This window comes from Gastrolobium bilobum, unplaced genomic scaffold (genome assembly GCF_033153095.1).
Source record: "Gastrolobium bilobum isolate Gb01-03AN ecotype WA unplaced genomic scaffold, APGP_CSIRO_Gbil_v1 utg1374, whole genome shotgun sequence".
Classification (NCBI taxonomy): domain Eukaryota; kingdom Viridiplantae; phylum Streptophyta; class Magnoliopsida; order Fabales; family Fabaceae; genus Gastrolobium; species Gastrolobium bilobum.
This window is the reverse complement of record NW_026897474.1, coordinates 197,477-214,442: the sequence shown is the minus strand read 5'-3', so window position 1 is coordinate 214,442 and position 16,966 is coordinate 197,477. Positions and strand designations below refer to the sequence as shown.

The following is a 16,966-nucleotide window of genomic DNA, read 5'->3' as shown; positions in this document are numbered from 1 at the left end:
CAAGAATCTTAATATTATAATTATAATAAAATCTTTTTAATATTATAATTGATTCTTAATATTTCTAACATTCTCCCACTTTGCCCTATTAATCTTAATATACATTCATCTCTAATGTTAGTCATCATAAAAGATAAATTGTCAAGTGTGAGTTATGGCGGTAGTGCGCTATTAATTCAGTACATTCCCTTCCATATACTACAACACCAACAATCCATCATATAAAATTCATAATATAGGAAACATAATAGTCCACATAATGTCTTAAAAAGACTTCCTTGTCAAAATTCATAATGTGTATACAACCATAAAATAACAAGGAAACATAATGTATGTCAGAAACACATAGGTGAGCTCAGAGTGTCACACATCAATAATCTTTAATACAACTAAGGCCCATACTTTCAACATGTTCTTTAAATAGCTTTGGTTGTAACCCTTTCGTCAAAGGATCTGCCATCATGTGTTCAGTTCTGATGTGCATAATTGACACTCTCTGTTTCTGAACCTCCTTTTTAACGAAAAAATACTTTAACTCTATATGTTTGGCACCTTTAGAGTATTTCTCGTTCTTAGAGAAGAATACTGCTGCAGAATTATCGCAGTAAATTTTCAGCGGCCTGCTAATGGTGTCGACAACCACAACCCTGAAATAAAGTTCTGCAGCCATCATGCATGAGTTGTGGCTTCAAAACATGCCACAAATTCTGCCTCCATAGTGGATGAAGCAACGATAGTCTTTTTTGCACTTTTCCATGATATGGCTCCTTGGGCAAACATAAACAAGTAGCCAAAGGTTGACTTTCTTCTATCAAGACATCCACCAAAATCTGAATCAGTATATCCAATTACTTCTAATTCTTTGAACCTTTTGTACATGAGCATGTGATCCTTCGTGCCTTGAAGGTATCTTAAAACTTTCTTTGCAGATTTCCAATGTTCCATTCCTGGATTACTTTGATATCTGCCCAACATCTCGACCGCAAAACTGATATCCGGCCGAGTACATGTTTGAGCATACATTAAGTTGCCCACAACAGAGACATATGGAATTGATTCCATCTCTTTTCGTTCAACATCATTCTTTGGACATTGCATGAGATTAAATTTATCACCTTTCTGTACAAGAACAACCCCAGGTGAGCATTTACTCATATTAAATCTCTCTGGAATTTTCTCAATATATCCTTTCTGAGATAGTCCCAACAATCCTTGTGATCAATTACGGAATATTTCTATTCCAATCACATAGGACGCATTTCCCATATCTTTCATTTCAAAATTCTTTGAGAGAAAAATTTTAGTCTCACGCAATATGCTCAAATCATTTGCAGCAAGTAAGATCTCATCAACATAAAGAACTAAGAAAACAAACTTACTCCCACTGATCTTCTGGTAAATACACCGATCAACAGTGTTTTCCTCAAATTCAAAAGATGTAATAATGGTATTGAACTTGATATACCATTGTCGGGATGCTTGCTTAAGTCCATATATTGACCTCTTAAGTTTACACACTAATTTTCTTTGACTTTCCATGAAAAAACCTTCAGGTTGATCCATATAAACTTCCTCCTCTAGGTCACCATTAAGAAAGGTTGTTTTCACATCCATTTGATGTAGCTCTAAATCATAATGAGCCACTAATGCCATAATTATCCTTAATGAATCCTTTTTCGAGACAGGTGAAAATGTCTCTTTATAATCAATTCCATCTTTCTGAGTATAACCCTTGGCAACAAGTCTAGCTTTATATCGTTCGATATTACCATTAGAGTCGTGTTTCGTCTTAAAGACCCACTTACTATCGACTCTTTTGGAACCTTTAGGTAATTCGATGAGATCCTAGACATCATTCTAATCCATGGATTTTAGCTTTTCTTTCATAACTTCAATCCATTTATCGGATTCTATACTTTCTATGGCTTGTGAAAACAAAACTGGATCTTTATTGATTCTGTTCTGCCTGAGGCAGAGGTGTCCAACCGTTGGTCAGATGATTGATCTTGGATTTAGTGCTTTCTCTCTAGATACCTATGAATTAGGTATCTTGGGGACATCGAATCACTACACACTATATGATGGCCTTAGCCAGAGGGGGTGTATGTGTTCACTGTCGTGATTGCATAAAATAGGGTTAGAGAGATCAGTCATACATGTGGTCTTTAGCTCCTATTTATAGAGTTTACCTTTGGGCTTGTGCTGCTTGAGCTTCTCGCAGGCATGGGCCTTTTCCAGGTCCATAACGGTTGCCCTCCAGCCCAGTAGACTGAGTCTTCAGGGTGCCGGGATGTCCAAGACGGGCCGTGTGTTGTTTGCATTTTAGCTCGGACATCGATCATCTGGCCATTATTTTGTTGCTTCTGATCTCAGCTTATCAGCCTGGCTTCGAGAAAGAATCCGAGTTTTCTCGGGCTTCTCCAGACACAATCGTATCCAGGTTGTTCTGTTGTAGTGTGGTACAACGTCCTTCTTTGGAAGACGGTTCCACTTTCTTGGTTTCCTCCCAGAAACGGTTCATGTCTCATCAAATGATTGTCTTTCCACGTGTCTCTTTTATCGAGCGCGTCGTGTAATGTTCGCCGCTTCCACATTAATTTCTATTGTCCATAACGTCCCTCAACTGTCTTGTCAGCCTCGAAATTACTTTCATAACCTTGCCTTTTGGTTTTCGCGGGCTGAAAAACCATTCAACTTCAGTACCTTCCTATCATTTCCTCATTAACCCACAATTTCACTCTTTCACCCATTTACGAAAAATCGTATTGCGTCTTGTACCTTTTGCTTTGTTCATCCCTTTCACGTTCTTGATGTTCATACTTCTCAGGTACGTTTATCGGTGTTTTTCTTTACCTGTTGGTTGCTTCCTATCTACCATGTTGTTCTCTGTTTACCATTGCCCCCATCTGTTTTGAGTTCATTTGCATGCCTCCATTTATTTCGAATTCATTTGCATGCGTGTTCTGGAAAAGAATCTAGTTTCATGATTTTTGCTTCGCATTGTTCTTGTTTGCTTGGTTAAGTCCTGTTTATTTCCAGTGCGTTGTTTATGAGGCTATCTGCCATCTGTTCACTTCTCTACATACCTTAATGAGAGAATTCTTTTGGGATGGGTAAAAGGAACTGTAATGTTCGAGGGAGGTCCACTTGCCCTCGAGTCTTTGGTCGTACTGATGAGATTGTTGACGAGGAGGAGGAGAGATATGCCGAAGAAGAGGAAAGGTTTATTCAAAGTTTGCCTCATGGTCCGAGGTATTGGTTGTATGGCAGACCTCGAACGGAAGAGGAAACCCAGGCCGCCCTATTAGGAGGTTATCGAGAAAGTGGCAGTAGAGGGGCGTCCTCATCTAGTCCCTCAGTTCAAGGGCGAGGGAGGGGTTTCCGTGGTAGTGGAGTACCCTCCTCTCACCTTCCAGCTCGGGGACAGAGCCGGGGTCTTGGGTGTCGTCATGGTGGTTTGAGGGCTTACTCTAGACGTCCTATTCATATCCTAGTTTCCAACCCCCTCCTTTCAAACTCGGCTCATGCCCCTCTTCTTACTCTCCCAAGAGTTCCTGCTCAACCGAGTATTAAGTATCTAGAACCTTGTTTCAATTGTATTTATCTCAGTGCCCAATTTGTTGAGAAGGGCAACGATTTTATGGCCGACCTAATTCTGGGCAGTTGCTCTCACCATCCTAGTTTATCTATCCCGGCTTCAAACGTTGAAACCGATGACTCAAGTTCTTCCACTACTAATTCATTTAATTCTGGTACGTATTCTCTTTGCTATGTGTTGCTTCTTACTTTTTAATTCTCCCCCTTTACTGTTCTAGGTATTTATGGAGTCCCCTTCTGCAGAGTTACACGTGGAAACTGCATCCTCTAGCCAAGGTCGAGAGGCCGATGTCAACCCGGCAGAAAAAGGTTCTGCCCCCGTTGGCGCCGATCTTCGACAGCTATATCATTGGGTTACAGAGGAAGTTTTAAGCTTCAGATCTGAAATGTCTACCGAGGATGTATCTAGGCTTCCAATTGGCAACCCGGTTGGGTTTAACGCATTCACCCCTGCTGAGGATGAACCCGTTTGCTCAGGACGGAATCCTGAAGAGCCACACTCTTTCTTTTTCTACGTGATCTCGTAACAAAGATTGGGATTCGGTTCCCCTTCTCTCCTTTCCAAATACAACTGTTGAACCACCTTCTTCTTGCTCCAACCCAGATTCATCCAAATGGTTGGGCCTATATCGTCACGTTTGAGCAGTTGTGCACATCTTTGTCTCTACCATGTACTGTTCCTCTCTTTCTCTATTTTTTTAGTATATATACCCCTCGCACGGGTTCGGAGCCGCCTGAGCTAAAGGGCTGGACTAGCATTCGAGGTCGGGCTAGCAACCCTTCGAGAAAACTGTTCTCTGTGTATAGCGAATCTTTCAAGGACTTTAAAGCATTTTACTTCAAGGTGGTGGCCGAGGTTGGCAAGAAGCCGTGGTTTGTTGGTGATGATAAAGAAGGAGTATTTCCCCTCTATTGGTCTCGGGAGCATCACCTCCGCAAATCAGCCGACTTCAAGTTGAGGCTGTCAAAGGAGGAGAAAACCCATGCCAATGCCATATTGGCCCATGTCTGTTCCCAAGGCCATTTGAGTGCGGCCTCCTTAGTGGCTAGAGCACACTCGACGGCCGCTGTAATAGCTAGACCGGCCCCCAACCTGGATCCGAATAGTATGCTCATGCTTTATTTATTTGTTCATGATACTTATTTGCTTCCCACATTCTCCTTTCACTGCTGTAATGTCGATTTTGCTTTGCAGGTTCCAACATAAATTTGGAAATGGAGAAGGATGATCTGGACTACATTTTGTCTCTGAGGGGTCCGAGCACTGGTCCAGTTCCACTGCCTTCAAAAAGACCAAGGACTATCAGCCCTTCAATTACTACTACGTCGGCACCTGTTTTCAACCCTGACGATTCAATATTGGACCTTACCAGTGATCAAGAGAATCCTAAGCCAAATGATAATCCTTCCTCACCGACTTATGGTGGTAGAAGTAATACTTGCGTTGTAGTTTCCATGCCCCGGGGTACTCCAGCTCCCGCAGCCCTTCCAGCTGGACTCAGGAGGGGAGCGTTATGGGAAGTAGGCGTCTCCTCCGAGCTTCGGGGTGTTCTCCGTCCTCCACCTGCTTTTTCTGGCTCTCAGATTATATCCTGCGCCGAGATGGAGGAGCTTCAGAAGGCCGAGTTATATACCTTTAAGGCGGCATCGTTGCTGAAGCCATATTCCCTGCTTTTAGACCAGCATGCGGACGTCACTGGCGAACTGGATGCTCTTCGGGTTGACTATCGGAAGGTAACTGAAGAAAATAAGAGTTTGACGAGCACGACTTCCAAGTTGCAAACTTCTTTGGAACAATCTCAAGTAGATTTAAAATCTATTTGTGACTCATTCAATCTGACATCTGACAAAGACAGCATTATTGACTATATTAAGGACCAAGCAACTGCGGTTGCAGAGGGGGAATATAAGGTGACCACGTTGACTGCGGAAAATGCCAAATTGAGATCCGACCTGCAGGACCTTCAAGCGGCTTATGATTTCAATAAAGTCGCCATGGAAAAAGCTGCTGGTGGTGCTTTTAGGAACGTCGTCAACCAAATGCGGTTTTTCAACCCGGATCAACTAGATTGCTTTGGTTATGTCCAGGGTGGTGCCTTTATTCCTCCTCTTGCTGTTGGTCAGAACCAGCCGGCGTCCGCTCCTGCCAATGTGGAGGTGAATCCAGGAATGGAAGCTGCAGGCCAGCAATTTGAAGCCGAGGTGTGAGAGATGCTCTGCGGTGATACTCAAGAATGAAGAACCGGAATGCCAGTTTATTGTGTAATTCCTTTGGATTTTCATTGAATATTTTGAAAGTATAATATTTTGAATGCGTTATTTTGAACTTTTTTGCTGATCAACTCTTCTGACATATCCGTTGTTTAGAGATCATTGCGGCTTCCTTTAGGAAGAATTTTCTAGAAATTAAGGGTGTCCCCTTACTTTCTAATATGCTATACCCCGGCTTGAACTTCGTCTTTGAAAGACGGTATTTGAATGCCTCAATGGGTTTGCATTTCCTAGCTAGCACTCACTTCTTTACTCATTTTGGCAAAGCAGGTGCTAATACCTTGGATTTTAAGTTTCGGTTTAAATGACCAAGTTGTTACCAGGATAGAACTCAATCTTCCCCTTAGGCGAGATGGTTCAAGTACCTCGGTTTTTAATGCCGGGCTATAACTCAATCTTGCCTTTGGGCAAGATGGTTCAAACACCTCGAGTTTAATGCCAGGCTAGAACTCAATCTTTCCCTTTGGGCAGGATGGTTCAAATACCTCGGGTTTAATGCCGGCTAGAACTCAATCTTGCCCTTTAGGCAAGATAGTTCAAATACCTCAAGTTTAATGCCGGGCTAGAACTCAATCTTGCCCTTTGGGCAGGATGGTTCAAATACCTCGGGTTTAATGTCGGGCTAGAACTCGATCTTGCCCTTTGGGCTAGATGGTTCAAATACCTCGGGTTAGAAAGCGAAAACACTCTTTTGGGGAAATGCTTGATTTATTATTCCATTTATTCATAACTGAAATTGTAACTACAAGAGGAAAACGTCAGGGAAACGTCAGATCTGTCTTTCTTTCAACTAAAGTATTTTTTCAGTTTATCTGCATTCCATGTTCTTTTCACACTTTTCCCTTGCATAGTTTCTAGCATATAAGCTCCTCTTGATAGATTTTCCTTGACTCTGAATGGTCCTTCCCATTTTGGGGCTAACTTTCCCTCAGCCGCATTTTGTCCTCCTACGTCTGCTCTTCGTAGAACTAAGTCTCTGACTGCAAACGATCTGGGCTTCACCTTTCTATTAAAAGGGGTAGCGACAAGCTGTTTTGCCGCGAAGTTTTTGAAATGCGCTATAGCTTGAGCTTCGTCTATCAAATCTAGCTCCACCGCTAATTTTTTACTATTCTCTTCTTCTGCTTGAGATAAGGCTTGGACCCTTCGCCATGAAGGTTCTCCCAATTCCACCGGGATCATGGCCTCGCATCCATAGGTTAATCTAAATGGGCTTTCTCCAGTAGATGTTTGCATCGTGGTTCTGTATTCCCAAAGCACATACCACAACTCTTCAACCCACTTCCCTTTAGCAGATTGGTCTATCCCCTTTCTCAGTCCTTCTATGATGAATTGATTTGCTGCTTCTGCTTGCCCATTAGTCTGAGGATGCTCTACGGATGCAAACCGATGTTGGATGTGGAGGTTTCCCATCAATTCCTGGAAGGCTTTACTAGTGAACTGGGTCCCGTTGTCAGTAACCACCTCGGATGGAATTCCAAACCTGCAAATCAAGTTTCGCTCAAAGAAATGCTGAACCCGAGCCAAGGTGATTGTTGCAACCGGTTCTGCTTCTATCCACTTAGTGAAGTAATCAACGGCCACTATCAGCCACCTCAACTGCCCTTCCGCTGCTGCAAACGGGCCTAGAAGGTCCATTCCCCATTTAAAGAATGGCCATGGTGCCGTGATTAAACTTAACTCTTCTGGGGGGCTAGTAGATTTTTTTCGTGTCTCTGGCATTGATCACATTTAAGCACATGCTCTTTCGCATCATTACCCATGGATGGCCAAAAATATCCGGCTCTAACCACTTTCCAGGCTAAAGCCTTACCTCCAATATACTGGCCGTTGATTCCTTCGTCGATTTCGGTCAGGACATATTTGGCTTCATCCATACTCAAGTACTTCAACAGGGGCGAAAAGATCCCTTTCTTGTAAAGTTGTCCTTCATCATGGTGTATGATGCTGCATCCTTAATTAATTTCCTAGCTTCTTTTTTAGCGATGGGCAAGGTTCTGTTTTCCAAGTAATCGATGATAAGGTAACGCCAGTCATCTTTTTCTGATATCTGCATAACACATGTGGGTTCTGGGATACTTTGTTTGACTACCGTCCTGTGATTTCCCCATCCCTTGGTGCTCGCCAACCTAGACAATATGTCCGCCTTGCTGTTTTCATTTCTTGGAATATGGCTGACCTCTACCTTCTCGAACTCTGCAATTAACTGCCTCGCAGAGTCTAAATACTTGGTCAACAGTGGTCCTCTGGCTTGATAGCTCCCTTCAATTTGGGAAGTAACCAATTGAGAGTCACTATACACCTGTAGCTTCCGAGCTCCGAGCTCCTTAGCCTGATGCAATCCGGCTATGAAAGCCTCGTATTCTGCCTGGTTGTTTGATGTTTCAAAATGCATTTGCATAGAGTACTCCACCGATATTCCTTTTGGGTTTTCTATGATGACCCCGGCCCCACTACCTTTGGGGTTAGAAGACCCATCCACATATACCTTCCATGTGTCTGGGCTGCTTGAAGCTTCCATTTGGATCGAAGTAAGCTCCCCGATAAAATCTGCCAATGCTTGGGACTTGATTGATTTACGGCTTTCAAACATTATATCAAATTCTGATAGCTCGACAGCCCAAGCCATCATTCTTCCTGCTAAATCAGGCTTGTGAAGGATTTTTCGAATTGGCAGGTCCGACCTAACCACGATTTGGTGTCCCTGAAAATATTCTCTGAGCCTCCTAGCCGAGATCAGCAAGGCAAATCCAACCTTTTCTAACTTTTGGTACCTGAGTTCCGCACCCTGCAAGAGACGGCTCACAAAGTAGATCGGTTGTTGTCCTTCTTCGTTTTCTTGAACTAGGACCGAACTGACAGCTACATCTCCCACGGAGAGGTATATTATCAATGCATCCCCCTCTCTTGTTCTGGTCAACACTGGTGGTGAAGCCAGTTGCTTTTTAATTTCCTGGAATACGGCCTCACACTCCGAACTCCACCCATATTGAACCTCCTTCCAAAGTAGCTTGAAAAAAGGTAGTGTCGTTTCTGCAGATCGAGGTAAAAATCTAGTGAGGGAGGCCAGCCTTCCTGTTAATTTCTGTATCTCTTTCTTGTTTGCCGGGGCCTTCATTTCCAGCACTGCTCGACACTTATCCGAGTTAGCTTCGATGCCTCTGTGAGTCAACATAAACCCCAGAAATTTCCCTACAAGGACCCCGAAAGCACATTTGGCCAGGTTCAACCGGGTGTTGTATCGTCTTAGTTTTTTAAAGGTCTGCTCCAAATATTCAATGTGTACTGCCGAATTGGTCAACTTAACAATCATGTCATCTATGTACACCTCAACACTCTTACCTAGTTGGTCCGCGAACACCTGATTCATCATTCTTTGGTAGGTGGCCCCTGAGTTTTTCAATCCAAAGGGCATCACATTGTAATAGTAGTTCGCCTTTTCTGTGATGAAGGCAGTCTTTTCCTGGTCTTCTGGGTGTAACGGGATTTGATTATACCCCGAATAAGCATCCATGAAGGAAATCATTTGGAAACCGGATGAGCTATCAACCAGTTGATCTATGTTGGGCATAGGGTATGCATCCTTAGGGCATACTTTATTTAGATCTGTGTAGTCTGTGCACACACTCCATTTTCCATTTGGCTTTTTAACCATTACCACGTTGGACAGTCAGGGTGTGTACTGTATTTCCCTGATGAACCCTGCTTCCAGCAATTCCTTCACATGATCCTCCAACACCTGCCGACGCTCTGGGCTAAGCTTTCTTTTCTTTTGCGCTACCGGCTTAGACCCTAGGTATACTACAAGCTTATGACAGCAAAAGGCAGGGTCTACGCCGAGAATTTCTGAAGACTTCCAAGCAAAAATGTCCTTATTTTTCCTCGGGCATTTGGTAAGTCAAACCTTTTCCTCTTCAGTCAACCCCTTACCAATCTTTACAACTTGCTCTTCGTCCCCAATGCTTATTTCTTCCAACTCGCCATCGGGTTCTGGCCTCGGCATCTGAGTATCATCCATCATGTCCAATTCTACCATGTTGACCGTCTTTTTCTCCCTGTTTGAGCCATCCTGTCGGCTATCAGTTCTCATCTCGACTGAAGGTTTAGGGTCACTTTGGACTGCCCTGACCGACTTAAAATAACAATCCCGAGACTCTTTTTGGTCTCCTGCAATGGTGATGACCGTGTTTTGCTTACCAATCATCTTAAGTTTTTTATGTTTGGTGGAAACCAGCATATCCCAGTCGTGGACCATTGGTCTTCCCAAAATCACATTGTACTCTGAAGGGAAGTCGGCTACAATGAAACTTACTCTTTCTAACTTGTACACCTGCTTGATTCCCAGAGTGAGTCTTAGATCTATATATCCTTTGGGGATGGTGTTACGGCCATTGAATGCAATCAAAGCCATATTGCAAGGTTTCAAATCTTCTTCATCCAGGTTCATTTTCTGGAAAGCCTGCCACAGGATTATGTCGGCACAGCCGCCGTTGTCCATAAATATATTTTTGACTTTACAGTTGACTAGTGTGCCCGTTATAACTAACCCGTCAACATGTCCTGGCATGACATCCTCCAGCTCTTTCTTGGTGAAATATAGTATTGGTGGTTCTTTTTCGGCCTCTTTAAACTTGGGCGGCTCTCGTATCGAGAGAACCTCCCTTAAGTATTTCTTCCTGGCATTCATGGTATCGCCTCATCCTCTAAAAGCCCCGCTAATCACATTACATTCTAACTCAGGTTTCACGAACTCGTCCTCTTCTCTGGTCGGCTTCTTGCCCCGGCTTTCTTCCTTGTGCCTTTTTTCACGCGGTGGGCTCATTGGCCGACCTCCTCTTCTCTTCCTATTGTTCTTCCATCCTTGCGTCCTTATAATATATTGTCGCAACTTTCCGTCTTTGACATATTTTTCAATCGCGTCTCTTAGGTCCCAGCATTCATCAGTAGTATGGCCAGGTCCATCATGGAAAGCACAGTACCGAGATTGGTCCAACCCGGCTGGATTGAGTAATGGCTGAGGTCTATCTACCCTTTTCATCTATGTGGATGCTACCTCCCTCCAGATTTGTGATCTAGACGAATTCAAAGGTGCATACCTGTCAAATCTCCCATTTGGTGAAGTTTATCATCTTGCTTTTTACCTCGGTAACCGTTTTGCTTCCTGCTGTCAAGTTTTTCTGCTTGGTCGGGGTACTGCCTTTGATCCATATTCTCGATTTCCATCTGTTCAAGCTCTAGATATTTCTTCGACCGTGCTGAGAACTCTACTAGAGTCCGGACTGGGTCTTTGTAGACAGACTTAGCCAACCGAGAAGAGCCATGTAACCCTGCGATTACTAAATGCAGATGAACATTTTCTGACAACTCGGGAACCTGCAAGGCCGCCATTTTAAAACGGTCCAAGTACTTTTGCAAGGTTTCCCCAGGTTGTTGTCTTATTTTTCCCAGCGCAAATTCTGACTTCGGCTTTTTTTGCTAGTGGCAAAATTCAGCAAGAACCTCCCTCCAAACTCTTCAAAAGATCTGATGGATCCCGCTGGTAAAGATGAAAACCATGTTTGAGCAGCTTTGGTCAGCGTAGTCACAAACAAACGGGTAATCAAAGGTTCTTCTATTCCCTTGATGTACATTGTCGTATCAAAGGCATCCAAGTGCACCTGGGGATCATGTGTTCCATCATATTTGAGGAGTTCTGATAAATTTAGATTTTTTGGGAAGGGTGCATCCACAACTTCATCCATAAAGGGGCTATCGTTGTACTGTCCCCTGTGATACTTCCTCCTATAGATCCCGGATGCGTCATCCGGGTTTCTGAATGGGTTTCTGAACTGGGAACTCTCCCTTTGCCTTTCTGTACTTCTTCCTTCATCTTGGGCTTCCTCGTGTCGAGGTTCCTGATTAAAAGCCAAGCAGGGAGCGTTCCTTTGAGATCGGCTCCCAACATGTTTGGTATTTCTCACTTGAGCCCGGGTTCCATCATTGTTCCCCTGGGGATTCGTGATCCTCAAGTCATTCATAACCCGGGTTATAGCTTGCTCCAGATTCGGGTTAGAGACTCGCCATACTCTGGTCTTCAACTCTCGCATCTAGCTAGCACCTTCCTCCCGTTCGAGCTCGTGCCTTCTTTCCATTTCTTCCATTCTCCGAAGGACCGCAGCAACGGCCAGATCCATCACCCGCGGATCCGCAGCAACATCTAGATCCGTCATCCGCGGATCACCAATTGCACCATTTGGAAACTGCATCGCGTCTGCGACTTAGTCCTCCATCGGTTGTAAACCCTGCACATATGGGGCATTCGGATTGACTGTTGGGGTTAATGCTGAATCTGAATGCACGTCACTAACATGCACCTCATTATTGTCTATATGATGATTCAAAGGATCCTCCCTGATTGGTGGAACAGGCTGATGCCTGGAATTCGATCTTGAAGGCTGTCGATATCCACTCCTGGTTGTCCTTGCCATCTCGATCAACTGCCTTTAATCACGTAGTAGTAGTAGGAAAAATCTTCGTTCCCCACAGACAACGCCAATGTTCTGCCTGAGGCAGAGGTGTCCGACCGTTGGTCAGATGATTGATCTTGGATTTATTGCTTTCTCTCTAGATACCTATGAATTAGGTATCTTGGGGACAGCGAATCACTACACACTATATGATGGCCTTAGCCAGAGGGGGTGTGTGTGTGCATTTGTCGTGATTGCATAAAATAGGGATAGAGAGATCAATTATACCTGTGGTCTTTAGCTCCTATTTATAAAGTTTACCTTTGGGCTTGGGCTGCTTGGGCTTCTCGCAGGCATGGACCTTTTCCAGGTCCATAACAGATTCCAATGTCATAATCTGACTTTTGCAGGTAAACCACATAATCATTCGAAATAGTTGGCCTATGTTCCCTTTGGGATCTTCTTAATTCTATTTCATGTGGTTCTTGTGCATTAGCATTCTGCAAGTTAGCATCTGTTGGGAGTACTTCTTCATTCAAATATTGTTCAGTGTTGTTATCTTATTCTACAACAACTGGAACAACATTAGGGAATTTAGTAGATGGAGTAACATTATAGGCAATGAAACATTTACCTCAGTCTCCTTTATTTCCATAATTTCTCTTTTAGAACTCCCACTAACTTCGCAGTTCTCAATGAATCTTGCATTACCAGTTTCCATAATTCTCGGACTATGGTTCATACAATAAAATACATACCCTTTGGACTTCTCAGGATAACCAATAAAGTATCCACTAATCGTTCGAGACTCTAACTTTCATTCATGTGGATTATAAATCCATGCTTTAGCTGGGCAACCCCAAACATACAGGTGCCTTAAGCTAGGTTTCCTTCCTGTCCATAATTCAAAAGGAGTCTTTTGAACTGCCTTACTAGGAATCCTATTCAGCAAGTAAGTCGCACTTATAAGCGCATAAGTCCACAAATTTTTTTTTTTGGGTAATGAGGAGTTACTTATCATGCTCCTGAACATATCCATTAATGTCCGGTTACGCCTTTCCGCCACACCATTTTGTTGTGGTGTGCTTAGCATAGTATATTGTGCACATATGCATGCTCTTTGAGGAATTTTGCAAATGAACCTTGACATTATCTTGACTCATTATATTTACCATAATATTCACCACCTCTATCTGACCTTACGATCTTCACCTTTTTATCTAACTGCCTCTCAACCTCCTTAATGAATGTCTCTACGACATTTACAGATTGAAATTTTTCATGAAGCAAATAGATGTAACCATAACGTGAAAAATCATCAATAAAGGTAATGAAATACTTTTCTCAATTAAAAGCTGGAGTGTCCACAGGTCCACACATATCAGTGTGTATAATCTCTAGAAGCTGGGTGTTTCTTGTGACATCTTTCTTATTATGTTTGGTTTTCTTTCCCTTAATACAATCCACACATAATTCAAGATCAGTAAAATCTAAATTTTCAAAATATCATTCTTCACCAACATTATTATTCTTTCTTTTGATACATGACCCAATCTTTTATGTCACACGAAAGCAAAATTCTCATTCTCTATGTTACGCTTAAATCCAACATTATAAACAACATTAAGTAGTGATTCAAATAAAATCGTACAAGCACAAAGTAGCGCTCCTTTTGGTAGATACTATAATGTACTCATCATAAGCAAATACCAGAACATTAATAGACAAAATATTTTTTTTTCAACTAAATATATCCATTATCTTTGGATAATCAAAACATATTTAATCAAAATATTAATTTGCCACATAATGTCACTAATTACATAATATGATTCACCTTTGGGTAAATCCCTCATTTATAATAATTAGCAACGTCAATTTATCCAATTTATATCAATAATTGGTATTTCATAAGTACATGGATAAATGACAATTTTATGCATGCGATAACATTCTAGGTTGGCCACTTTGGTGACTAACAAACTATAACCATAATGCACACAAATAAATATAGATAAATGATAATTTTATGCATGCGATAACATTCTAGTTTGGTCACTTTGGTGACTAACAAACTATAACCATAATGCACATAAATAAATAACTTTTATGTTATCTACACACTATTAGTTTGGCCACTTTGGTGACTAACAAACTATAACATAATGTGTGAAAATAACTAACAGATCAATTTCATTTCATAATCACAATATGTTGCATCAATAAAAATTAACAATAAGTATATATAAGACCTTACAATCCATACTTCAAATATACATATTGTAATTTTTATTTTATTTTTTTTATAAACATAAATGATGCAAATCTTCATAATAATGCCCATATAAAAAAATAAAAATAAATAAATAAATAAATTCATTCAGCAGCAGCGAAAAATCATGCCATTATACATACCGCATTATTCATAACATAAACAATAAATTCATATAGCAGCAGCGGAAATCATGTCCATAAATACATATCGCATTATTCATAATATAAACAATGCATTTATTTATTTATTTATTTTAACAATTATATGATTAAAATTTAACATTCAATTTTAATCCAATCACTAACACATTTCAAATTCATTACGGTATATGTATAATAATATATATAAATAAATAAATAACAAATTCATTCAGCAGCAGAAATCATGCCCATAAATACATACCGCATTATTTATAACATAAACAATGCATTTATTTATTTATTTATTTTAACAATTTTAATCCAATCATAACACAGTTCAAAACCTTACCTGTTTTGACCAATTTATATATATGTATACAAATCGTAACAGTGAACTCAAATAGCTAACTTAAATGGATTCAAAGTATAATCAACATTGCCGCACGATTATCGAGAAAGACAAATGTATATACAATTCATTGTCAATTTGTATATACTGTTTTCGGATAGATAAATGGATACAAAGTTATGCATATTGTAATTCATTGTCAATATGCTTTCTGTGCGTAATTTGCAAAAACCGTAAATATGATTATCCGAAAACAATAATTTGCAACAACCGACGTGCGTACACTGTCCGTATGAATTCATGGATTTATATAATAAATAAAAATAAAAATCATAAGGGGGAAAATATAAATTTTAGAAACTCTAACTTTTCAAAGATCAAGAATCCGATCATAATCATACATGCAAAAACATGAATTCCAAACCTTGTTCTGATACCACATGTTAGGTTGTGTAATATATCATGTTCATAAATCGTAAAATAAGAACATGATAAAAGATCTTGGAAATACATGATTTTCACATACACATAAGAAATAAAAACATACCCGGAAACAATCATGAAGGATTAACAGCAGTCATCGTCTTTGAGCATCCCAATCATGAAGGATTAACAGCAATCATCATCTTAGGGTAGTTTCTCTCTCTAAGCTTTTTTCTTTTCTTAATATGTATTCTGATAGAGATAATGACATTAGGGTTGAAGGAGAGAGAACCATCCCAAATATATATATATAGGGTCAGGATCATCTTACACCAGTGTAAGATTTTTAATCTTACACCCCATCTAAACCGTCCAATGTACTTTAATCCAACGGCCACGACTAAAAAATAAAAGCAGGCACGTGACTCCATTTCCCTCGTTCTTGTTTCCTGAACTTCTTCATTTCTGGTGATTTTTTTCTTTTTCTCGTTGACGCTACGACTTCTCAACGAAACATACCCACTTTTTGTTTTTTTATTTCGTTTTCACAGTTGAAGTAGGCAACCCTTAAGGAGAAAACGAGAAAGTTTGCACAATAACCCCTTTAGAAATTTCGGAGAAGTCTGCGAGAACTGTAACTGAATGGTTGCGTGCAATATCAAAGAGGTAAGCTTTCTTTCTGTTAATGATAGGGGTGGGTTTGGGATGTGCAAACTTTGATGCAACTTCAATGGAGAGTAATTCATAGTTTCCTACTTTTATATATACCCTTTTTCTATTTTAATTTTATATTAGTTTTGGTATTGTTGAAGTCGAGTCTTGTGAGTTTCATCTCTGTCGTTACTTGTTATTCCTTTCTCTCTTACTTTCTCCAAGCAACTTTCTCTTCTCCTATTCCTATTTCTTTCCTTTCCCATTATTCTTCTCTTCCCTGCATTCAAAAAAGCTATCTTTTTTCTTCTAATAATCTTATGTACTTCCCCATCTTCACTCGCAAGATCAAATTAAGGCTTTGAGTTTTGTAACCGTAAGCTCCCTGCCTCCCTCTCATTATAATTTGTTTGGGTGGCTCTGCTGGGTTTAATGGGAACTTGAAATTCCCTCAGGACTTACCCAAAACCCAAACATGTTTGTTTGTTCATTCAACTTCATGTACCTCTGTATTCTTGTCTTCTGAAAATCTGTATATGTCTCTATTTATTGTTTTTTTTTTGCGAGTCTCGGGTCAACGAAATGTTTTTGGCAGCTTAGATGACTAAATTGCATGTGAGATGTTTGTTTTGTTTATGGCTTTTGCAAGAGAAAAGGGGAAATCATATTCGCTCTTTTCCTATCTCCTTAGAATATGTATGTTTCACAAGTTATTATTATTCCTGCACTACGTTTGGTAGTTCCCTCTGCTTATAGTCCACAATTTGTTATTTGGTGGTTAGTTACAGATTTTCACCGAGATACAAAGATTATT

The 16,966-nt window shown here is 40.8% G+C and overlaps 1 protein-coding gene across 1 annotated transcript; it reads right to left on the bottom strand.

Moving 5' to 3' along the window:
- Positions 1 to 669: 669 nt before the first annotated feature.
- Positions 670 to 1,155, bottom strand: LOC133307222 (secreted RxLR effector protein 161-like). Its single transcript, XM_061507697.1, has one exon. It carries the CDS (start codon positions 1,153 to 1,155, stop codon positions 670 to 672), a length of 486 nt encoding a protein of 161 aa, XP_061363681.1.
- Between the last annotated feature and the right edge of the window lie 15,811 nt (positions 1,156 to 16,966).

Coding starts and splice junctions, on each gene's coding strand:
- LOC133307222 (XM_061507697.1), bottom strand. CDS start 1,155: ATGAGTAAATGCTCACCTGGGGTTGTTCTTGTACAGAAAGGTGATAAA.